The sequence below is a fragment of the Rhinoraja longicauda genome, chromosome 1 (genome assembly GCF_053455715.1).
Source record: "Rhinoraja longicauda isolate Sanriku21f chromosome 1, sRhiLon1.1, whole genome shotgun sequence".
Classification (NCBI taxonomy): Eukaryota; Metazoa; Chordata; class Chondrichthyes; order Rajiformes; family Arhynchobatidae; genus Rhinoraja; species Rhinoraja longicauda.
The window spans coordinates 88,519,984-88,545,599 of NC_135953.1; the positions used below are offsets into that span (position 1 = coordinate 88,519,984).

At 42.0% G+C, this 25,616-nt stretch overlaps 1 protein-coding gene across 3 annotated transcripts in view; it reads left to right on the forward strand.

Annotated features, from left to right (window-relative positions):
- Positions 1-25,616, forward strand: part of wdfy3 (WD repeat and FYVE domain containing 3) — a 271,504-nt gene that overhangs the window by 184,294 nt on the left and 61,594 nt on the right. For all 3 annotated transcript variants that reach the window (XM_078402045.1, XM_078402054.1, XM_078402063.1), the window contains 5 exons: positions 5,713-5,895; positions 9,449-9,609; positions 15,054-15,131; positions 17,237-17,467; positions 23,712-23,880. In XM_078402045.1, coding sequence (XP_078258171.1) covers positions 5,713-5,895; positions 9,449-9,609; positions 15,054-15,131; positions 17,237-17,467; positions 23,712-23,880 — 822 coding nt within the window. The remainder of the gene's footprint in view (positions 1-5,712; positions 5,896-9,448; positions 9,610-15,053; positions 15,132-17,236; positions 17,468-23,711; positions 23,881-25,616) is intronic.

Genomic DNA, 25,616 nt, shown 5'->3' on the forward strand with positions numbered 1-25,616 from the left:
AGTGGCAGCCCAAGCGGGTGCTGTTTTGAAAAAAAAATCAAATAAACTTATCGTTTTTTCTTTAAATCAAACTTATCATTCTTTCTTTAAATCAAAAAACGTTTTTTTCAAAGGAAATGAAAAAAACATCTGTCATAAAGGGAATGTCCCACTTAGGCGTTTTTTTTGGCGACTGTCAAAGTCGTAGCAGATCGCTGAAATTTTCTTTTACCCCATGACAATGACCACGACAATGCTGAGTCAGGTCGAGATTACACCGTCTTCGGAAACATCGCGAAATTCCCACACTGTCAATGCTTCTCCGGCGTCCTAATTTTTGCTGAAATCACTGACAAGTCAGTAAGTACTTGAGAGTTTTGAACTATAACATATTGTATGGGTTAATTAAAAACCAAGCTTCACTGTAACAAGCCATAAACTGGATTTACTTCCAGTTTACTAATAGCTGTATTAATTTTTTAATTTTTTAAAGTGGTTAAGTGGACTTTTGTGAAAAGCGTGTGGGCATTCAATGAAAATGTCCGGGAGATGCATATCTGGTTTCTGGGTTGCATATCTGGGTTGGGAGCCCACTTTAAATGTAATGGCTGATGGCCATAAACATCGTGAAAATTCCCACGCTTATCTGACCGTCAAACTGTCGCCTCCAATCTACCTGTCAAATGTCCTGACGGTAAATAAATTGGTTAAATACAAGCATTTTATGGTATTTTGAAATAACTTTACTTATTTTAATATGATGTGCTTCTAAATGCATCTAAGAGAACCTATCAAACATGGGGACAGCAGGCGACAGCGCCCGCAATATGCAACGATACTTGCCGACAAGCCAGCTGTCACCGAGAAATTTCACTCCGGATGATTTCTCAGCGACGCGCTGAGATCCACTACAATTTTTGGAAGACTCCTCGCGATCTTGCCCGCGACACCCCAGTGAACTGTCGGCGACAGCCTAGTCGCCGGCAGTCGCCATAAAATCGCCTAAGTGGGACAGGCCCTTAAGGGTTCAACAGCAGCGGCAGCACAAGCGGGAGCTGGACGGCTCAGGCTCAGTAACAGGAAGCTGGAAGGAAACGGCAGTTTATATCAGCGGGAAGAGCAGAGGTGCCCCCCCCCCCCCTCATATTGTTCTAAATAGGTCCTATTTAGAACAATTACCTCTGTCATATGTCCCGCCCCCAGTACCAGCTTAATTGGGTCCCCTGCTAAGTGCGAAGAATTCGCGAAATTTTTCACCAACAAAGTTGAGAACATTAGAATGAACATTTCCCCTCCCACCCGTGACCTAGCTGTCTCACTAATCTGTTCATCTAAATTGGACTGCTTCCAACCCGTCACTCTATCCTCCCTTGCAAAGCTTGTCTCCGCTATGAAACCTGCAACCTGCCCCCTTGATCCTGCCCCCACTGCCCTTCTGAAGGATGTCATTGCAATAGCCGGTCCCAGCATCCTCTCTATTATCAACAGTTCTCTGGCCACTGGCACTGTTCCAACCAGTTTCAAGCACGCGGTGGTCCAGCCCCTACTGAAAAAACCTAACCTAGACCCCACCGTGCCTAGCAACTACAGACCCATTTCCAAACTGCCATTCCTGTCAAAAGTCCTTGAAAAGGCAATTCTAAACCAATTAGTGCCCTACCTGCACCAAAACACCATCCTGGAAAGTTTCCAGTCAGGTTTCAGAGCCCACCACAGCACAGAGTCTGCGTTGTTGAAGGTACACAACGACCTTCTCGCCATCGACACCGGCGACTGTGCAATCCTGCTCCTTCTCGACCTCAGCGCAGCGTTCGATACAGTGGACCACACCATCCTTATTGACCGTCTCCGGTACGCGGTTGGCATTGATGGCACTGCCCTGAGCTGGTTCGCTTCGTACCTCAAAGATAGGAGTTTCGCCATCAACATAGGCAGTTATTCCTCTGCTCCAGCTAGCCTCTCCTGCGGAGTTCCACAAGGCTCCATCCTAGGCCCCATTCTCTTCTCTCTATACATGCTCCCCCTTGGCCAAATCATTCAAAGGCACGGCATTTCTTTCCACTGCTATGCCGATGACACTCATCTTTACCTCCCCCTGAAACCCAACAACCAGTCAAATTTAAACAGCCTCTTACACTGCCTTGAGGACATAAAATGTTGGATGGCACAGAACTTCCTCCAATTAAATGAGAGCAAGTCTGAGGTCATCCTATTCGGCCACCCCGACTCCATCAAATTGATAACAGGCAGTCTTGGAAGTCTATCCTGCCTAGTCAAACCGCATGTCAAAAACCTCGGCATGATATTTGACTCTGCATTAAAATTTGATAAGCAAGTCAACGCTGTGGTAAAAGCCAGCTTCTTCCAACTTCGAACCATAGCTAAAATCAAACCTTTCCTCCAATTCGACGACACAGAAAAAATCATTCACGCTTTCATTTCCTCCCGCCTAGACTACTGCAACTCCCTATACACTGGGATCAGCCAATCTTCCCTGTCCCGCCTGCAACTGGTCCAAAACGCCGCAGCGAGATTCCTGACGGGTACCCGTAAAAGGGACCACATCACCCCGATTCTGGCCTCCACTGGCTCCCTGTACGGTACAGAATCAACTTCAAGCTCCTCCTATTCACGTATAAAGCCCTAAATGGACACTCCCCCCCCCCTACATCAAAAATCTTCTAACCCCCCTCTCTAACTCCAGGTCCCTCAGGTCGGCCGACTTGGGGCTACTCACTATCCCGCGGTCTAGGCTTAAGCTCAGGGGTGACCGCGCTTTTACCGTTGCAGCTCCTAGACTGTGGAACAGCATCCCTCTCCCCATCAGAACTGCCCCCTCCATCGACTCCTTTAAGTCCAGGCTCAAAACCTATTTCTACTCCCTAGCATTTGAGGCTCATTGAGGAGGCACTGTGAACTGTTTGCGTGCTACTGTATGTTTCATTTTTTTTTCCATTGGAACCTAATCAGATGTACAGCACTTTGGTCAACGTGGGTTGTTTTTAAATGTGCTATACAAATAAAATTGACTTGACTTGACTCATATGGGACCTGGACCAATCGGGCGTCGAGCTGGATCGAAGGATTTTTTTTAATGGCGGCGCTTCCCCCACGTGGGATCTGGACCAATCGGGCGTCAAGCTGGATGGAAGGACATTCTTTTTTAAATGGGCGGCGATTCCCCCATGTGGGACCCGAACCAATCGGGCGTCGAGCTGGATGGAAGTAAAATGTTAAAGTTTTTTTTTTTTTAATGGGCGACGCTCCCCCCACGTGGGACGTCACTCTGGAGGGTCCCGCCACCAGTGGTCATTGTGAGCCCCCCCCCCCCCCGATTGGCCATCAGTCGGGCGGGTCCCATTGTGATGTCACACACGGAACATGGCAAGAAATCGGGGGGTTTTTAGGTAATTTTTAAACGTTAATATATCTATAACTTTTAAAATATATCACCAATTTGAATGAAACTTGGATGAAAGGGTCCTCGGGACAAAGGTAACTAAAGTGGTCCACAAATTGTCGCGCTATCGAGTGACAGGGGCACAAACGCGGATTTCCGCATTTTTAAAATCCATTTTCCGCGTATTTTGCATGATTTCTGCGTTTTTCACTTTGCCAAAATCGCGTTTACCAACGGAGAAATCGGATCGAAAAAAAGAAAGGAAAAAAAAGAAAAGAAATGAAGAAAACTTATAGACTTGTAATGACCGTTTTCTTATGACTCTTTCTCTTGCAATGCATAACCTATCATATGCACTAGACAAAGCACATGTAAAACGCTGGTAAACGAGTCTAGTCGTACATTTGCTCTAGACTCGGTAAGCGTGCGCTTCATACAAAGAATACCAGGCAGAGAAGGAAAAGGAAAAAGCTGTAGTAGTGAAATAAACAAAAAGTTGTTGGGATTACAAAGCCCCCAAATTCAGCCCCCACCTCTAAAGCCCAGTCCAAGAAGGACTTGTTATCAGCAGCAGCCAAAGCAAAATACAAACACACCATTAAGGTAACAAAAAGGCATGGAGAAGGAAAATAATAAATTGACAAATCACTAAGTATAAACATTTTGAAAGTCAATAAAAATAATAAATGTTATTAGTATACCGTGACTTATTTACATTATTTTGTAATATCCGTTTTTACTTTGAAATGCACTAAAAGAGGCTTAAAACTGGTCATTTAGCGTGTAAATATTCAAAAAAAAATTGACCCCCCCTGTACGCCTCGCATAAGTGCTCGGCTCTTTTCCTCTTTTTTTACCTCACTCACATGCCTGTTGATCAGACCACGACTTGGGTTCAGGTGGCATTCGCTCCTCCCCATGGACCTCCTCTCCTGATCCAGAGCCATCTCGAGGCTTTCTTCGCTGCCTCTGTGGTGCTCGATGACTCTTCTCTCCATTCTGGTGATGCCAGAATGTAGAGCGAGGTTGCGTGTAGAGTATTGTGTTCAGTTCGGTGCATGTTATAGGAAAGATGTTGCTAAGTTGGAAAGGATGCAGAGAGGATTTACAAGGATATTACCAGGACTTGCAGGTTTGAGCTTTAGGGAGAGGTTGAGCAGGCTGGGACTCTATTCCATAGAAACATAGAAAAATAGATGCAGGAATAGGCCATTCGGCCTTCGAGCCAGCACCACCATTCAATATTATCATGAAAATCATCTAACATATGTACCCCGTTCCTGCTTTTCCCCCATATCCCTTGATTCCTTTAGCCCTAAGAGCTAAATCGAATTCTCTCCAGAATTCCCCGGAGCGCTGGAGCCTGAGGTGTGATCTTATAGACGTGCATAAAATTATGAGAAGAAACGATCGGGTCGACGCACAGTCTCTTGTCCTGAGTGGGGGAATCGAGAACCCAGAGGGCATAGATTTAAGGTGAAGGGGGAAAGATTATATAGGAGTCAGAGGGGTAACGTTTTCACACAAAGAGTGGTGGATGTATGGGACGAGCTGCCGGATGAGGTTGTTGAGGCAGGGACCATCACAACATTTACGAAGCAATTAGACAGACATGGGTAGGACAGGTTTGGAGGGATACTAGACCAAGTGGACCCGTTGGGCCCAAACCTCTCCTGCAATGGTGCAGCATCCTCTCCTCCCCCACTTCCCCCTCTCCCCTCTCTCTCCCTCCCTCCCTTTTCCCCCTCCCAGCACTGCCGCCGCCCTCCCCCCAAACCCCATTATCCCCCCCTCCCTCCCTCCCCCCACCCTCCTCCACCTCCCTCCACCTCCCCCCCTTCCCCTCCCTCCACTCCATCCCCCTCAACCCCCCTTATCCCTCCCTCCTCCTCCCCCCTCCCTTCCTCCCTCCCCCTCTCTCTCTCCATACCCCCCTTCCTCCCTAGGAGATAGATTTAAACTTTAAAATGTGAATAACTTAAAAAATATAACACTAATTTCAATGAAACTTCTTCCATTAGCACCAAAGGGAATACAGTGAGTAAGGTGGACCTAAAATTATCACGCTATCATGTACCATGTTGGCTGGAGTTCAGGAACAAACAAACGAGAGTTTTAGTATATAGATGGGCCAAACACAGGCAGGAGTGACTAATGTAGATGGGACATTTTGGTCGGTGTGAGTAAATTGGGCCGAAGCACCTGTTTCCACACTATGACTCGAAGCAAACTTGTATTTTAACTGATTTTGTATTAAAGGCACTGTATTTCTGTAAACTTCAAATTTTAAATTGCATTTAAAACTATTTTAAATTTATTATTTCTAATTTTAGGTCGACAGCTTCTTCTCAAAGCTGTGAATAGGGTTTGGACTGAACTGATTGTCAGCAAAAAACAAGCTTTGGAGGAGATTTTCAAAGTAACGCTACCTACAAATGAGCGTGGACTGGTGGACTTGTTCACTGCTCGTCCACTCATTGAAGATGCAGCTTTAAAGTGCTGGCAGAATCATATGGGTGAGAGATGTAAATTAATGTTGAAGTTAAATAGTCACAAATGGACAACTGATGACTTATTTTATGTAAGCAATTTTATTTTGTCACAGCAAAAATTGTTGGGAATAGCACTAAAAGGCATCAATAATTTTGACTTATCTGTTTCTGCTGTTTAGATTAGGCTGGAAGTTCAGGGAGATGGGTTGGGGTGCGATTGGCAAGGTGAAAGAAAGATACTGTTAATTTCAAAAATTATTTATGTTGAGTAACGTTGAAATTACATGAAAAGTTTATTAGTTGGTAAAGGTGAATTTATTTTAAAATTTCATTTCATTTCTTAAACAATTTTGAATTTGATGCCACCAGTGAAATAAATTACATGGGATTTTTTGTATTGAGAAATTGACCAGTTATATTTGCAAGAGATTCTAAAACCTTGCCACTGATAGCTATCAGTAGAACAAAAATGTAGTAGATCAATAGCTTTATATCAATATTTGAAAGTTTAATGCAAAAAAACGGTTAAATATATTGAGGGTTGTCCAGTATTCATCTTGGAAATGTGCTAAAATGTTCTGCATTATGTACATTGTCCCATTCTCTGCCAAGATTAAATGTATCGCTTCGATATAAAAACACCTTACTGTTGGGTTTTTACAATGCTTATGCATCAAATGTAACTTTGTGAACCTTTAAAACCTTGCATAATGCATTTTACTTGCATACGATATTGAGGAAGAATCAAGGTTAACTTGGTACTTTCAGGAGGTAACTTTGTCACTGTTGATCTCTGGTGAAATCTAGCAATAGAACAATTAACTGTGGTTATGCCAAACACAACCAGCTTTTTATTTGTTATGTTGACTATCCTCCTTTAGGCATATTTTTCATCTTGTGTGGATATCAGTAAGAGTTGACTGGAAGTATCTCTTTATTAGTTGAGGATAAGTAACAAAAATGACCAAAGATATGTTAATTCTTTTGAAATTGTGAGATTTTTGATCCATTGTGTCATGTCTTTAAAATTTTGCTTTTTACTATTACATTGTCACAATGTCAGGAAGAATTTTAGGTCACCACTCCTGTTTACTATTGCTGTTCAGGGAATGTAAACCATTCCCCATCACGTTTTTATGCCAAATTCATGTACCTGCATTTGAAATTGCAGTAAACTGGTTTCGATTTTAATCAGCTTTAAAAGTAAATTCTCCTTATATCATAAAATGTGATATAGAATTTATTTTCCTCATTTTCTTCCTTCATATCTTGAAAGTGATAAATTTGGTTGAAATGTTATCCCACAGGAGATGCAACTACCTAGGTGGTAGTTTTTTTATCATGTGGGATTCCAGGTTATCATGATTAAATTACGCATTAATCATGGTATATAACATCAACTCAAGAGCAGTTTGCAGTAAGGGTAAACCTTTGTCATCAGGAGGACAAACGACACCTCTAATTCTCTATGTTTGGTTGACTGCTCTCATGTCCTGACCCTAACCTCAATTAATCTTCATGGTCCAGGAATCATGGAGGAAGACTTCTTGGCTGTTTTATCTTATTATTGATTTAATTCCTAATGTAATAAATTTCAGTATGCCAGAAGTAACTATTCTACTAAGCAGATAACTTACACGTGACATTTGCAGGTGATTTGTTAAATATGGCTACTATTTTTATATTCTTATTCAAATAAAACCTGTAACTATACCGCATACCCTTTATACGAGATATGGGTAATGCTTGGCAGGCAAGTATTTTATTGACCTCTTCTGATCGCAGCAAACTGCTGCTTTGAACCTTGGTTTGCAATATTGTCGAGGATGATGAAGGAATGGTAATATCTTCCCAGGTTGGACTCATCTATTTCTACAGCTCTGTTCTCACCATTTCTCTTGAACAGAGCCAGGGCGAAGTTCCCCTGGTCATCAGCTCCCCACCCCCACTCCCCACTACCTGCACGTTCGACAGATCATCTTTTGCTATTTCTGCCATACCCAACGAGATTCCACTCAGTCCTCAGGAGTATCCCTTGTCTGCATTTGAATTCACCATCCTATCCCTACTCTGACTTTGCTGTCTGTAGTCCCCTGCATTGTTACAGTGAAGCCCAATGTAAGCACAAGGAACAACAGCTCATTTTCCATCTGGGCACATAGCGTCTGGTGTGTATTTAATTCTCTAACTTCAGATAACTTGCTCTTTCTGTTTCATCAGGACTGGCTATTTGTGTTTACCATTCTTCCTCCAGCAGCTATTTTTTTCTTTCATTTGTATATTCTTGCCTGCTCAGCACATCCCAGTTGTCCTAACCATACCCTGACTTCAGAACATTAATGTCCATTCAATGACCACATCATTTCAGTCTATTACAGACAATTCCTTAGTTCCATCCATTGCCCTCCCTGCCTGCTCTGCCACTTAGACTAATTTGCTTTCTCTCTTTCTCAGTTCTGATGAAGGTCTTTGACCTGAAATGTTGACCATTTCTCTTTTCACTGATGCTGTGAGCTGCTGATTTCCCCCCTCCCCCCTCCAGCATTTTCTGGGTTTATTTCAGATTTTCAGCTTCTGCAATTTTTGTTTTAATTTTCTGGACCCAGGAAGGAACTTGCAGTGCTGGTATTTATATGGTGATGCTGCCTATCTTTCTAGCTGACAAGTTGATGTTTTTGAGATGCAGTTGAAGTAACCTTGTTGGGCAACCACAGTGCATGTTGTTAATGCTGGACTCTGCAGTAACACTCTCCCAGTGGAGGAGGTGAATGTTTAGGGTTACGGTTGCTGTGCCAGTCAAGTAGAAACATTGTCCTTGATAATGTTAAGTAGCTTGATTGCTGTTAGAAAAAACACTCACTCTGGCAAGTGAAGAGATTTCCATCACATTCCATGGATTTTATCGAATGCTTAGATTCTCTAGGTCCACCATTGAAGTTCAGACTCCTAGATTGTGTAACATCTCATTGATTTAATGTTTCTAGTTCCTTCACTAGACAACTGAACTCCCTGAATGAAATTATCATATTACATATAGTTTTGGGCTTTGCCAATTTGGACCTTCGAGAATAATTTTATTCTGGAGTATTTGAAGCCAGTGGAAAGAGATCAGGATAGAAATTCTTACTCAATGGAATGTTCTAAAGGCATGATGGTGGAGAGGCTATATATTCCACTTCTGAAACTAAAATAAGTGGAAACAAAACTCAGAAGTAGAGAACAATGCACAGTCACTACTTGCACACTAAGTGCAAACATAGGGGGTGTGTTTTTACTAATCATCTTTATCTGAATGATGCCAGACAATGCGTAAATTGATTAACATGTAATGAATTATAAAAGAGTAATTTTAAATAATAACTAAATGTTTTAATTCGCTGTGATAATGGGGATGGGTACTGAATTAACTTTGTAGTTTCAAAAATGAATCTTGTTTCTATTCAGAACTATATCATTACCACATTTGACATCCATGGTGACCAAAAATTCTAATGCACAATTGCATGCTTGCCAAAATTGTTTAAAAAAATCCTGGAAAGACGTTAGGTGATCTAAAATGTATTTATTTATTTGATAGCCCATGAGAAAAAATATATGAGTCGAGGAGATGCAACTATAGGTCCTGTGACACAGTCTAAACTGTCACGAGTAAGCAGTGGATTTGGCCTGTCGAAGTTGACTGGATCCAGACGGAACAAAAAGGAAAGTGGAATCAGTAAAAATAACCTCACATCTCAGGTTGGATTTTTTTTTAAATTTGATTATTTGTCTTGTCTCTAATTAAAATAGTGTCATTTGTTGAAAATTTTAATTTATTTAAATATTGTGTAGTGTGGGACAATGCCAGTTGTGGGAAACATAGAAACATAGAAAATAGGTGCAGGAGGAGGCCATTCGGCCCTTCGAGCCAGCACCGCCATTCAATGTGATCATGGCTGATCGTCCCCAATCAATACCCCGTGCCTGCTTTCTCCCCATATCCCTTGATTCCACTAGCACCTAGAGCTCTATCTAACTCTCTCTTAAATCCATCCAGATTTGGCTTCCACTGCCCTCTGTGGCAGAGAATTCCACAAATTCACAACTCTCTGGGTGAAAAAGTTTTTTCTCACCTCAGTTTTAAATGGCCTCCCCTTTATTCCAAGACTGTGGCCCCTGGTTCTGGACTCGCCCAACATTGGGAACATTTTTCCTGTATCTAGCTTGTCCAGTCCTTTTATAATTTTATATGTTTCTATAAGATCTCCTCTCATCCTTCTAAACTCCAGTGAATACAAGCCTAGTCTTTTCAATCTTTCCTCATATGTCAGTCACGCCATCCCAGGGATCAATCTCGTGAACCTACGCTGCACTGCCTCAATTACAAGGATGTCCTTCCTCAAATTAGGAGACCAAAACTGTATACAATACTCCAGTGTGGTCTTACCAGGGCCCTATACAACTGCAGAAGAACCTCTTTACTCCTATACTGAAATCCTCTTGTTATGAAAGCCAACATTCCATTAGCTTTCTTCACTGCCTGCCGTACCTGCACGCCAACTTTCAGTGACTGGTGTACAAGGACACCCAGGTCTCGCTGGACCTCCCCCTTACCTAACCTAACTCCATTGAGATAATAATCTGCCTCCTTGTTTCTGCTGCCAAAGTGGATAACCTCACATTTATCTATATTATACTGCATCTGCCACGTATCTGCCCACTCACTCAACCTGTCCAGGTCACCCTGCAACCTTCTAACATCCTCTTCACAGTTTACACTGCCACCCAGCTTTGTGTCATCCGCAAACTTGCTAGTGTTGCTTCTAATTCCCTCTTCCAAATCATTAATATATATGGTAAACAGTTGTGGCCCCAACACCGAGCCTTATGGCACTCCACTCGCCACTGCCTGCCATTCTGAAAAGGACCCGTTTACTCCTACTCTTTGCTTCCTGTCTGCCAACCAATTTTCTATCCATGTCAACACCCTACCCCCAATACCATGTGCTCTAATTTTGGTCACCAATCTCCCGTGCGGGACCTTATCAAAGGCTTTTTGGAAGTCTAGATACACTACATCCACTGGCTCCCCTTCATCCATGTTACTTGTCACGTTCTCAAAAAATTCCAGAAGATTAGTCAAGCATGATTTCCCTTTCATAAATCCATGCTGACTTGGACTTATCCTTTTACTGCTATCCAAATGCACCGTTATTACCTCTTTAATAATTGACTCCAGCATCTTTCCCACCACCGGTCAGGGTAACTGGTCTGTAATTCCCCGTTTTCTCTCTCGCTCCTTTCTTGAAAAGTGGGATAACATTTGCTATCCTCCAATCCCCAGGAACTGATCCTGAATCTATTGAACATTGGAAAATGATCACCAATGCGTCCACTATTTCTAGAGCCACCTCCCTGAGGACCCTGGGATGCAGACCATCAGGTCCAGGGCATTTCTCATCCTTCAGTCCCATTAGTCTACCCAAATTTCTTTCAGTTTCTCTACCCCCCTAGATCCTCTGTCCTCCAGTACATCTGGGAGATTGTTTGTGTCTTCCTTAGTGACGACATCTGAAGTACCTGTTCAACTCTTCTGCCATTTCCTTGTTAACCATAATAATTTCACCCATGTCTGCCTTCAAGGGACCCACATTTGACTTTGCTACTCTTTTTCTCTTAACATATCTAAAGAAGCTTTTATGTCCTTTATATTCTTGGCCAGCTTCCCCTCATACTTCATCTTTTCAGCCCGTATTGCCCGTTTTGTTACCTTCTGTTGTCCTATGAAAGTTTCCCAATCCTCTGGCTTCCGGCTACTCTTTGCTGTGTTATACATCTTTTCTTTTAGTGTTATTCCATCCCTAACTTTCCTTGTCAGCCACAGTTGCCTCCTACTCCCCTTAGAATCTTTCTTCCTTTTTGGAATGCAATGATCCTGCGTCTTCCGGATTATGCCCAGAAATTCCTGCCATTGCTGTTCGACCGTCCATCCTGCTAGGATCCCTTTCCAGTCTACCTTGGCCAGATCCTCTCTCATGCCTTCATAGTCCCTTGTTCAACTGCAACACTGACACTTCTGATTTAACCTTCTCGTTCTCAAATTGCAGATTAAAACTAATCATATTACGATCACTACCTCCAAGCGGTTCCTTTACCTCGAGTGCTCGTCAAATCTGGTTCTTTGGACACCACTAAATCCAGAATTGCCTTTTCTCTGGTAGGCACCATTACAAGCTGCTCTAAGAATCCATCTCAGAGGCACTCCACAAACTCTCTTTCTTGGGGTCCAGAACCAACCTGATTTTCCCAGTCTACCTGCATATTGAAATCGGCCATCACCACAGTGGCATTACCTTTCTTACATGCCAGTTTTAACTCCTGCTGTATTTTACACCCTATATCCGGGCTACTATTTGGGGGTCTGTAGATAACACCAATTAGTGTCTTCTTGCCTTTACAATTCCTCAACTCAATTCACAGTGACTCTACCTCGTCAGTCCCTATGTCCTCCCTCGCAAGGGACTGAATTTCATCCCTCACCAGCAGAGCTACCCCACTGCCTCTGCCCACCTGCCTGTCCTTTCTATAGGATGTATAACCCTGAATATTAAGTTCCCAAGCCCGATCCGCCTGCAGCCACGTCTCTGTAATCCCCACAATGTCATCTCTACCAACCTCTAACTGAGCCTCAAGCTCATCTACTTTACTTCTTATACTTCGCGCATTCATATACAATACTTTTAATTCCTTACTCATCTCACCCTGCACATCGATCCCTATTACACTTGGCCATACTCGCCTATCCCTTTGTGAGCTTTCTTTCCCGTTAATTCTGGGGTCATTAACTATCCCTTTACTCTCTTTCCTTTTAACTCCATCCTTGACTATCCCATTTGACAACCCCCCCCCTTATTTAGTTTAAAACCACCCGTGAAACAGTGGCAAACCTGCCTGCCAGAATGCTGGTCCCCCATCTGTTAAGGTGCAATCCATCCCTTTTGTACAATTCCCCCTTACCCCAAAACAGATCCCAGTGATCCAAGAATCTAAATCCCTGCCCCCTGCACCATTTCCTCAGCCACACATTCAGGTCCTGTATCTCCCTGTTCCTGCTCTCGCTAGCACGTGGAACTGGAAGCAAACCGGAGATAACCACCCCGGAGGAACTGCTTTTCAGCATTTTTCCGAGCTCTCTAAAGTCACGCTGCAGAATATCCATCCCCTTCTTTCCGACATCGTTTGTGCCAACATGCACTACCACTTCCGGCTGTTCACCTTCGTCCTTGAGGATTTCCTGCACTCTGTCCGTGACATCCTGAATCCTGGCACCAGGGAGGCAGCACACCATCCTTGAATCCCGTCTGTTGCCGCAGAAACCCCTGTCCCCTACCTCTCACAATGGAGTCTCTTACTACCACGGCATTGCCTGATGTCGGCCTCTTTGGTTTTGGCTCAACAGCACTTTTTGCTTCGCAAGCCTGTCTGCCGCTCAGTGTGGTAACATCTTCTTCCCCGACAGCTTCCAAGTGAGTGAACCTGTTCTCAAGAGGAACAACACCCGGGGACCTTCGCACTCCATGTTTCCTTCCATTTCTCACCGTCACCCACCTTCTCTCTTCCAGTACCTTCGGTGTAACAATCTCACTGTAGGACGTCCAGGAATGACTCCGTTTCTCAGACGAACCTGAGGTCATCCGCTTGCTTCTCCAGTTCCCCAACATGGTCCTTCAGGAGCTGTACCTGGATACACTTCTCACACTTGTAGCAGTCAGAGGCACCAGCAGTGTCCTTGACCTCCAACATCCTGCAAGCATCTCATTGAATCAGCTTGCTTGGCATTTCCTTCTTGCGTCTCACCCTCTCCAACATTTGGTGTGGCCTCCTCGACAAAGACTCACACTTTTCTCACAGGGCACTTTAGCAAGCCTTGCTTATACCAGATGCTAAATTAACTAAATGTCCAATTTACCGATCTTCCAATCTAATTGTTCAGCCAATCCCCACACTCACTCCTAACCTTCCTTCCTCTGAGCTTGAAGGTATGTGCTTTGCCCGACCTGCACTCAAAGACTGTTGAGTTTGCACCCTTTTTATACCTGCTCTACCTGTGACTCACCAAGTCCAGCCAACGGTCGTTCTCGCTGCTGCAACCAGGAGATAATTGCGGCAACCCTGGTTGAAATTTACGAGTCGTCTTTAAATACAGGAGAGGTGTCGGAAGGGTGGAGGGTGGCAAATGTTGTGCCTTTATTCACGAAGAGCTGCAGGGAAAATGCTGGGAATTATAGGACAGTGAGCTTAACATCTGTAGTTGGAAAGTTACCAGAGGGTATTCTAAGGGATAGGATATAGGCATTTAGACGGACAAGGGCAGATTTGGGATCGTCAGCATGGTTTTGTATGTGGGAGGTCTCTGGTCTACATTATGTTGGCATCAACTTGTTTACTCTGTTTATAATATAAACAGCATTGTGGTGCAGCTGGTAGATGTAGAGCTGTTGCTTCATAGTGTCAGAGACTCGATTCGATCCTGACCTTGGGTGCTGAGTATGGAGTTTACACGTTCTCACTGGGTTTCCTCCAGGTGCTCCAATTTCCTCCCAAATCTTAAAGATGTGCAGGTTTATGGGTTAATTGGCATCTGTAAAATTGCCCCTAGTGTGTAAGGAGCGGTTGTGAAAGTGAGATAACATAGAACTAGTGCGGACAGGTGATGGATGGTCAACATAGACTTGGTGGACCGAAGGGCCTGTTTCTGTGTTGAATCTTTCAATTTAATTTAAAAACAGGCTTATCCTGATACAGGTGGTTTTATTCGAAATTATATGGATACCAAAATTACATTCTCAGTGAACCATAAACCTTGCTAATCTATCTATTTTCTCATTCATTTTTTAATAAATATATTAAACCATTTACACTGGAGCTCTCCAGCATATTGCTCATTCGCCTGCATAAATTTCATACACTAAACAATATAGCATTATCATGCTGATGATGGATGAGTTTAGTCATTCAATGTCCGATAATTTGGCTTTTCTGCAAGGCATCATCTTCCTCGTGAAATAAATACACAGGACAGACACTCTGAGCTACAATGTTTTACCCAGTTGTAAAGAATAGTTTTTCAGAACTGCTTCTGTGGTCTTATCAAAATGTCTTTTTTTTCCCCTCATAAACATGAATATTTCTCTTTCATTTAGGAAATATCTCAGTGGATGTTTACTCATATTGCTGTTGTGCGAGATTTGGTGGATATGCAATATAAAGAATATCAGGAGGTAAAGGGCAAAATTATTTCCTTTACTACTTTTTTCTCTGTGCTTCTATTATCTGATTCTATCCTGTATATTGATATTCAAAGTCTTAGATGTTTGTCATATCTAATCCAAGTTGGAATTCAAAGATTGGTGAACAATGGTATCTCGATCATTGTATGGTATAATGCAGAATAGGTAAACATCAAAATCTATTTTGCTACAGCATTATACAATATCTTCAAGCATTATACAATACATTCTCTCCATATTCACTCTATCCAGGCCTTTCACTTTTCAGTAAGTTTCAATTCCCTCATCCTTCTAAACCCCAATGGGTACAAGCCGAGTGGCATCAAACGCTCATCATATGTTAACTTAATCACTCCTGGGATCATTCTTGTAAACCGCCTCTGGACTCTCTCCAATGCCAGCACATTCTTCCTCAGATATGGGGCCCAAAACCAAAGGCTTTATGAAAATCCAGGTAGACCACACCCACTGACTCTCCTTTGTCTATCCTGCTATTTACTTCCTGAAAGAATTCCAACAGGTTTGTCAGGCAAGATCTCCCTTTCACAAAACCATGCTGACTTCGGCCTAATTTATCATGTGCTTCTAAGTTCTCAGAAACCTCGTCCTTTATACTGAACTTTAAAATCTTACCAACCACTGAAGTCAGGCTAACTGGGCTATAGTTTCCACTCTTCTGCTTCTCTCCCTTCTTGATAATTGATCCCACATAAGTATGGCTCTACATAATAGCTAAGGCCCAAAGTTTTAAAAAAGTTTAATTATTTTAATGGTTTAATAGTTTTTTAATGTGTCTAAATGTCAGGAATAACTTTTGATCATCTTGATTTAGTCAACTCTAAAAGATAATTCAACTTTGTTAAGCATATTTACAAATGTTCAAAGAGATAAACAAAATCTAGATGACCTAATAATTAATCCTTGGGGGCCACTACAAACGCCTACCATTAACAGATCAACAGAGTATGCAATCTCGCTGACTTTTCACTCTACACTGGATCACTTTTACAATAACAGAACACCAGTCTGTTGTTCATTGACTGCAGCTCGGCATTCAACACTATTAACCCCTCTTAAGCCTTATCATCATACTCTGAAAACTGGGTCTCTGCTCACCCCGAAGTAATTAGATCTTCGGCATCCTCATCAACAGACCACAATCAGTACAATTTGGCAAGTTTCTTCTCGATAATCGTCAATGCAGGAGCATCTCGGGGCTGTGTGATCTACTCATTCTATTCCCACACACAGTTCCAATGCCATCTATAAATTTGTCAATGCTGCCATCATTGTTGGACGAGAAACAGGTTGTAATGAGTCAGGGAGGGAGATCGATGATCTCATTCAACGGTGCCAGAACAATAATCGTACTCTCTACATCAACAAAACTAAGGAGCCACTTGTTGACTTCAGGAGGGGAAAGCTAGGGATCCACTAACCTGTCTTCATCAATGAGACAGCTGTGGAGACGGTCAATGATTCCTTGACGTGCATACCTCTGAAGATCACAGACCACAAAGAAAGTTCATTAACTCCTCTACTTCCTTAGAATATGGAGAGGTTTTGGTGTGTCGTTGAATACTCTATCAATCTTCTGCAGGTGTATAGTAGAAAGCATACCAACTGGTTGCATCACAGCCTGGTTTGTTAATTTTAATGCACAGGGCAGAGACATAAACAATTAATAACTGCATTCATCATATATGACAGAAAAGGAATTTGCTACAACAGGTTTTATTTGTGATTACAAAATACAGCTGATATATATCTGTAGTGCAGACAGCTAAATTGGTTTAGGACTTGCTCTGTTTGAATTAGTCAACATTAATTGTTTATACCAAGTTATTTAAGCATTACAATCACCTTTGGATCATCTGAAATTCTTCAGATTTAAAAAAAATTATGCTGTTAAATCTAGATTATCACAGCAGGCAGTAGATGCATTTTTTAACATTTATTTGGTATTGGGCTAACATTTTATATTTTAGCATACTGATATCCATCGGTTTGTTGGAACATACATGTATCTCTTAGTTTCCTGCTTCCCCCTACCAACAATAATTAACAATTAAATAATTACATTTGTGACTTTGCAGCGACAGCAAAATGTCCTCAAGTACGTGACTGAAGAATGGGCTCAGATAGAGTATGAGCTATTACGAGAGAGAGGCTTATGGGGGCCTCCAATTGGATCACATCTTGATAAATGGATGTTGGAAATGCCAGAAGGTCCCTGCCGAATGAGAAAGAAGATGGTGCGAAATGACATGTTTTATATACATTATCCCTATGTACCAGAAAACGAGCAGGAATCCACCAGTCACCTGGTAAGTGTTGCAGAAACTGTTGCTAATGTAAAACTGTGTGTAAAGTCGTGTGAGATAACATGACGCTGAAAATCTAGTTTTATGCAGTGCATTACTTTGGTTTACTATTTTCAAGACATGAATAATTAAGAAATTTATATAGTGATCAAAAAAATGTTTAAACCTTTTGTCTTGTATTGCATCAAAGTCATTAAAATAAAGTGTCTGATAAAATATCCTAATTTCCTAAATATGATCACATTATGTAAATATATTTTTATATTTATATTATTTTTAAAATAAATTATTCAAGTTACTTTGCTCTGCAACTGATTTTAGTTTTGTGGGATTATATACTTTATTGACAAAATAATCAACTAATTACGATATTTAAATTACAATTTGGAAGAATGTGCACTTTTTTAAACTCTGGCTGAGGTCAGGATGGATAATGTAAGAAAATAACTGCAGATGCTGGTACAAATCGAAGGTATTTATTCACAAAATGCTGGAGTAACTCAGCGGGTCAGGCAGCATCTCAGGAGAGAAGGAATGGGTGACGTTTTGGGTCGAAACCCTTCATCAGTCTGAAGAAGAATAAATACCTTCAGGATGGATAATTGTGCAGATACTTTTTGTGGTCTTCGTAGTTTCTTATGCTGTATTGGTGGCAATAAAATGGAAATCTGTGTTTATGTAGAAGAATCGTTGTGTTTTTTCCTCATTGTACTTTGCAGTGGAATAATAAATATCTCTAACTCTCTAAATCAATAGCTTATTCTAGGAAAGGGAAAATAGAAAAACAAGATACATAGTAATCAATTTGATTTTTCATGATCTTGCTATTAAAATTGAGTCCATGCAGTTTTATACAGAATACATTTTGTTTATTTTTCCAAGGCTTTCAGAAATATTATTGACTCACTTGAAACTTTACCAAGTTAAAATAAAGTTCTTTTGTACGTGAATTTATGTAAGTGATGTGCTTAAAGATGTCAGTTGTAGCTCAGTTGATAACTCGCATCAGAAGATTATGGGTTGAACTTGCACTGAATTTAGGTCATGTAGAGCTGCGAGTCTTCGGCGAGGAGGCTGAGGCGAGGAGGTTACACTTGTTTTTGAGCTTGATTTGTTTTTAGACACTAAAGTAATGGCAGATAGGTTGGTGCAGTGTGTTTCCTGCAGGATGTGGGAAGGTAGGGACAACGCTGGAGCTTCTGGGAGCTACACCTGCAAGAACTGTGTCCAGGTGCAGCTCCTGAAAGGGAGTTGGAAAAACAGCTGGATGACCTCAGGGCCATCCGGGAATGCGAGAGTTTCCTGGACAGGACCTACTGTGAGGCTGTCACGCCAAGGGTCCAGGTTGAGCAAAGGTGGGAGACCGTTTCAAAGGGGAGTGAACGTGGACTACAGGAAGCCCCGGTGGCTGTGCCTATTGCAAACAGGTACACCCTCTTGGGAGCTGTCGGGGCAGAAGACGCTTCCAGTCCGAGCGGCGGACAGGTTGGTGGCTCTAATCCAGGCAAGGAGACTCGACCGGGGAGACCAAAGTCAGGAAGAACCATAGTAGTGGGTGACTCCATTGTCTGAGGTACGGACAGTAGATTCTGTGGCGGAAGGCGGGACTTGAGGATGGTCTGTTGCCTCCCTGGTGCCAGGGTTCAAGACATCACGGACCAGCTTCAGAACATCCTAGCGAGGGAAGGCGATCAACCGGAAGTAGTTGTGCACGTGGGCACGAACGACGTCGGGAGGAAGAGGAAGGAGATACTGCAACGTGAGTTTAGAGAGTTAGGAAGAAGATAAAAAATAAAGTGGATGAGCTTGAGGCTCAGTTAGACATTGGCAAGTATGATGTTGTGGGAATTACAGAGACATGGCTACAAGAGGACCAGGGCTGTGAACTGAATATTCAGGGGTACACAACGTATAGAAGAGACAGACAGGTGGGCAGAGGGGGTGGGGTCGCTCTGTTGGTAAGGAATAATATTCACTCCCTTGCAAGGGGTGACATAGAATCAGGAGATGTAGAATCAGTATGGATATAAATGAGGAATTGTAAGGGTAAAAAGACCCTAATGGGAGTTGTCTATAGGTCCCCAAACAGTAGTCTTGACATAGGGTGCAAGTTGAATCAAGAGCTAAAATTGGCATGTCGCAAATGTAATGCTACGGTGGTTATGCGAGATTTCAACATGAAGGTAGACTGGGAAAATCAGGTTGGTAATGGACCCCAGGAAAGGGAGTTTGTGGAATGCCTCTGAGATGGATTCTTAGAACAGTTGTACTGGAGCCTACCAGGGAGAAGGCAATTCTGGATTTAGTGTTGTGTAATGAACCTGATCTGATAAGGGAACTCAAGGTAAAAGAGCCATTAGGAGGCAGTGATCACAATATGATAAGTTTTACTCTACAAATTGAGAGGGAGAAGGGAAAATCGGAAGTGTTGGTATTACAGTATAGCAAAGGGGATACCAGAGGCATGAGGCAGGAGCTGGCCAGATTTGAGTGGAAGGAGGCCCTAGCTGGGAAGACGGTGGTACAGCAATGGCAGGTATTTCTGGGAATAATGCAGAAGTTGCAGGATCAATTTATCCCAAAGAAGAGGAAAGATTCTAAGGGGAGTAAGAGGCACCCGTGGCTGACAAGGGAAGTCAAGGACAGCATAAAAATAAAAGCGAAGAAGTATAACATAGCAAAGAAGAGTGGGAAGCCAGAGGACTGGGACTCTTTTAAAGAGCAACAGAAGATAACTAAAAAGGCAATACGGGGAGAAAAGATGAGGTACGAGGGTAATAGACAATAATATAAAGGAGGATAGTAAAAGCTTTTTTAGGTATGTGAAGAGGAAAAAAATAGTCAAGGCAAATGTAGGTCCCTTGAAGACAGAAGCGGGGGAATTTATTATGGGGAACAAGGAAATGGCAGACGAGTTGAACCGGTACTTTGGATCCGGCTTCACAAACAATCTCCCAGATGTTCTAGTGGCCAGAGATCCTAGGGTGACGGAGAAACTGAAGGAAATTCACATTAAGCAGGAAATGGTGTTGGGTAGACTGATGGGACTGAAGGCTGATAAATCACCAGGGCCTGATGGTCTTCATCCCAGGGAACAAGGATGTGGCTCTAGAAATTGTGGACGCATTGGTGCTCATTTTCCAATGTTCTATAGATTCAGGATCAGTTCCTGTGGATTGGAGGGTAGCTAATGTTATCCCACTTTTTAAGAAAGGAGGGAGAGAGAAAACGGGAAATTATAGACCAGTTAGTCTGACATCATTGGTGGGGAAGATGCTGGAGTCAATTATAAAAGACAAAATTGCGGAGCATTTGGATAGCAGTAACAGGATCGTTCCGAGTCAGCGTGGATTTACAAAGGGGAAACCATGCTTGACTAGTCTTCTGGATTTTTTGAGGATGTAACTAGGAAAATTGACAGGGGAGAGCCGATGGATGTGGTGTACCTCGACTTTCAGAAAGCCTTTGACAAGGTCCCACATAGGAGATTAGTGGGCAAAATTAGAGCACATGGTATTGGGGGTAGGGTACTGACATGGATAGAAAATTGGTTGACAGACAGAAAGCCAAGAGTGGGGATAAATGGGTCCCTTTCAGAATGGCAGGCAGTGACTAGTGGGGTACCGCAAGGCTCGGTGCTGGGACTGCAGCTATTTACAATATACATTAATGAAGGGATTAAAAGTACCATTAGCAAATTTGCAGATGATACAAAGCTGGGTGGTAGTGTGAACTGTGAGGAAGATGCTATGAGGTTGCAGGGTGACTTGGACAGGTTGTGTGAATAGGCGGATGCTTGGCAGATGCAGTTTAATGTGGATAAGTGTGAGGTTATCCACTTTGGTCGTAAGAATAGGAAGGCAGATTATTATCTGAATGGTGTCAAGTTAGGAAAAGGGGACATACAACGAGATCTGGGTGTCCTAGTGCATCAGTCACTAAAAGGAAGCATGCAGGTACAGCAGGCAGTGAAGAAAGCCAATGGGATGTTGGCCTTCATAACAAGAGGAGTTGAGTATAGGAGCAAAGAGGTCCTTCTGCAGTTGTACAGGGCCTTAGTGAGACCGCACCTGGAGTACTGTGTGCAGTTTTGGTCTCCAAATTTGAGGAAGGATATTCTTGCTATTGAGGGCATGCAGCGTCGGTTTACTAGGTTAAATCCCGGAATGGCGGGACTGTCATATGTTGAAAGACTGGAGTGACTAGGCTTGTATACACTGGAATTTAGAAGGATGAGAGGGGATTTTATCGAAACATATAAGATTATTAAGGGGTTGGACACGTTAGAGGCAGGAAACATGTTCCCAATGTTGGGGGAGTCCAGAACCAGGGGCTACAGTTTAAGAATAAGGGGTAGGCCATTTAGAACGGAGATGAAGAAAAACTTTTTCAGTCAGAGAGTTGTAAATCTGTGGAATTCTCTGCCTCAGAAGGTAGTGGAGGCCAATTCTCTGAATGCATTCAAGAGAGAGCTAGATAGAGCTCTTAAGGATAGTGGAGTCAGGGGGTATGGGAAGAAGGCAGGAATGGGGTACTGATTGAGAATGATCAGCCATGATCACATGGAATGGTGGCGCTGGCTCGAAGGGCCGAATGGCCTATTCCTGCACCTATTGTCTATTATCTATTGTCACCCAATTGACTTTTGGTTTCTCCAGCATAAAGAAACCCACACGTGCGCTATGTGTAAAGGGGAGTGGTTGTTGCTAGAGATGGAAGTGATTGGAAGGAACAGTTTCTTCAGTGTGCTGAGAGGAAGGGAAGATGTATTTAGTGATGGTATGCTGTTGAGGGTTGCAGAGATGATGGAAGATGATCTTTTGAATGGGGAGGCTGATGATTTGAAAGATGAGGATTAGGGGAAGCACATCCTTGTTCGGGCTGGGAGGAGAAGAAGCGTGGTTGACAATCCTATTAACTAAAATGGAGGGAAAACACAGTGAAGAAAAAAGCAAGACATCTTAAGCACTGTGAAAAAATATTGTCATCGGCACACATATACAAATACAGAGAACTGAGAAGAGAATGAAGTCATTTGAGGAAACAAAAGGTGTAGTCAAGATGGCAGGTAATCTGTGGATTTTTATGTTGGTTGCTGACCTATGCTGTGAGATGGAAACAGAAAACAAAAAAAGAGGAAATGAGTCAGTTATGGTCCGTGAAAGTGAGAGCTGGAAGGAATTTGGCAGCAAAGGTGGTGAAAGCTGAGGTTTATATAGCAAAGCTATCTGGGCCATCATTTAAAATATTTCATGCTCAACATGTTAGATTTTCAGCTACTTCTCTGTAGATGTCAATTGCTACATTTGAAGTCATCTAATTAATTTTCAAGGGATATTTAAAACTTTGCTGCCACCTACTTGCTGTGTCGACATTATGCATAATCTACCTAATGGTAATTACTTCAATGCTGCTTTGTGGTGCTGAAAATCTGATGAGTGTTTCCTGTATTCTCAACACCTTATTTTAGTATGTCACTACTATTAAAGTATCCGAGATGCCTTGGTTTGATGATGGCAGAATAGTTTCTGAAAAGGTAAAGGAGAATAACAATGGAACAGTGGTTGCTTTGCCTTTGAAAATTGACATTGAATGGACCTGCATGATGGGCACTAAAGCACATCTATATGATTGGCTTCTTGTGGTACATTTTTTGAGCTACAAGTTGATGATTCACCCTTCACGCCAGGATTTGTTTCTTTTACACCTGTCACCAAAATAGATCTTTGTAGACTGTTCGAAACTGCACACTAACAGGCTTTCTTGGGCTGTCTCACCCTAGCACTGGAAGTAACATCACTGCTGTTTTTGTGGGCTTATGATTTAAGCTACATTGTTTCAAGCTAAGTGTGGATCTGTAATTTGATTTCGGTAATCTCTCTTCCTCTTTTTCTTCATCCAGCCCCTGAAAAAACATAAAATTTTAGATCTAAACATTCTTTTTAAAAAGCTACATATTTACCAATTTCATAATCATACCTTTTAAACTTCATTGTTGATTGTCGTTTCACAAAGTAAAGCATATTTTTTTAAAGCATGTTTATCAAAGAAGACTTCAACACATAGTGGTTATGGCTATGTGATTTTGCAGATGATTTTCTATTGCGCACATAATAAACATGCCTGGCCTCTGAAAACAGCTTTTATGTTTGTCATATGCTATCTCATGATATCTCATAAGTAAGCTCAGGACCAGGTAGACAATCGGGTGTTACACGGAAACAAACTCTGTGTCTTGCTTTTTCAGAAACCTACTCGCTACCGTAGAGCTATAAGCTATGACAGTAAAGAATATTACATACGCCTGTCTGCTGGAAATCAAACCATGTGTCCAGATACAATCGAAGAGAGTTCAGAAGGTGAAACCACCCACCATGAACCAGAGCATGGAGAGGACACTATTGCAAGAGTCAAAGGTTAAATAATTTTATATTATCTAAAGCTGCTTTATTGTCTAGCAACTGATATGCATCTTGACTCTAGTTCCAGTAATTGTAAATTAACATCTTTTAGATGTTGTAATTTCAGAATTTTCTTTTTAAGGGTAGCATGAAGACACAACGGTTTGTATTACTTTCCCACAGCTCCACCAGTTATTTCACTCCAGATTGTTGGTGCCTTCTGTTAGACTGTAACCACATGGGTTTCCCTTGAGTGCAAAGGTTTCCTCCAACATCCTATGTTGGGTAGTAGGTTCATTAGTGTTGTAAATTATCCCCGTGTATGTGGATAGTAGGTTAATGGTATTCAGTCAATGTCAACTCTCAAAACAATCCCATCAATCCTGTTCCCCCACTTACAGACAGAAAGGAAATTAATTGGGGAATGGGATTAATAGAATGGCTCTAAGAACTCGTGTAGATTAAATGGTTTGAATGGCCCTCTTCTATGTGAGAGGGAATGTGAAATCTTATGACATATCCTGTCAATCTAATTTTGATTTGATTTTCACAATAACAGTTGCTAGCTTCCAAAAATTATTGCACCCTGTAAGCCTAACTACTAATTATCTTTGATTTCAGTCCTTTGACTTAGTTGACCTAGCATCAGCCATTTGTGGAGTTAGAAGAAGGTCCATACTTAAGCTGACACTCTGATTTTATAGTCCCTTATTTTGCATTCCTTTGCAAAAGGAAATAGTTTATTGAATCATTTTATCAATTTACGGACATTTATTAGATCACTCTTAACCTTATAAATTTTAGGATACAGACAAGGTCTATGTATCCCCCCCATAAATTAAACAGGGTATATAATATTTTATTAATGCAGAGATCTAGAATGTATTTTAATTTAGATTATTGTTACCAATAGCTCTAACACTGAAATAAAACGCCTACTCGGCAAGTTTTATATGAAACTACAGTATACCTTATTGTGGACTTCTTTACAATATATATTAATGATTTGGATGATGGAATTAGAAGTGACACTAGCAAGTTTGTGGATGACACAAAGCTGGGTGGCAAGGTGAACTGCGAAGAGGATGTTAGGAGGTTGCAGGGTGACTTGGACAGGTTGAGTGAGTGGACAGATACATGGCAGATGAAGTTTAATATAGATAAATGTGAGGTTATCCACTTTGGCGACAAAAATAAGGAGGCAGATTATTATCTCAATGGTGTCAGATTAGGTAAAGGGGAAGTGCAATGAGACCTTGGTGTCCTTGTACACCAGTCACTGAAAGTAAGTGTGCAGCTACATGAGACAGTGAAGAAAATTAATGGCATGTTGACCTTCATAACGAGAGGATTTGAGTACAGGAGCAAAAACGTCCTTCTGCAGTTGTATAGGACCTTGGTGAGACCACATCTGGTAGTTTTGGTCTCCTAATTTGAGGAAGGAAGTCCTTGCTATTGAGGCAGTGCAATGTAGGTTCACGAGGTTAATCCCTGGGATGGAGGGACTGTCATATTTGGAAAGATTGGAAAGACTAAGCTTGGAGGTTAGAAGGATGAGAGGGGATCTTATAGAGACATATAAAATTATAAAAAGACTAGACAAGCTAGATGCAGGAAAAATGTTCCCAATGTTGGGGGAGTCCAGAACCAGGGGACACAGTCTAAGAATAAAGGGGAGGCCATTTAAAATTAAAGTGAGAAGAAACTTTTTCACCCGGAGAGTTGTAAATTTGTGGAATTCTCTGCCACAG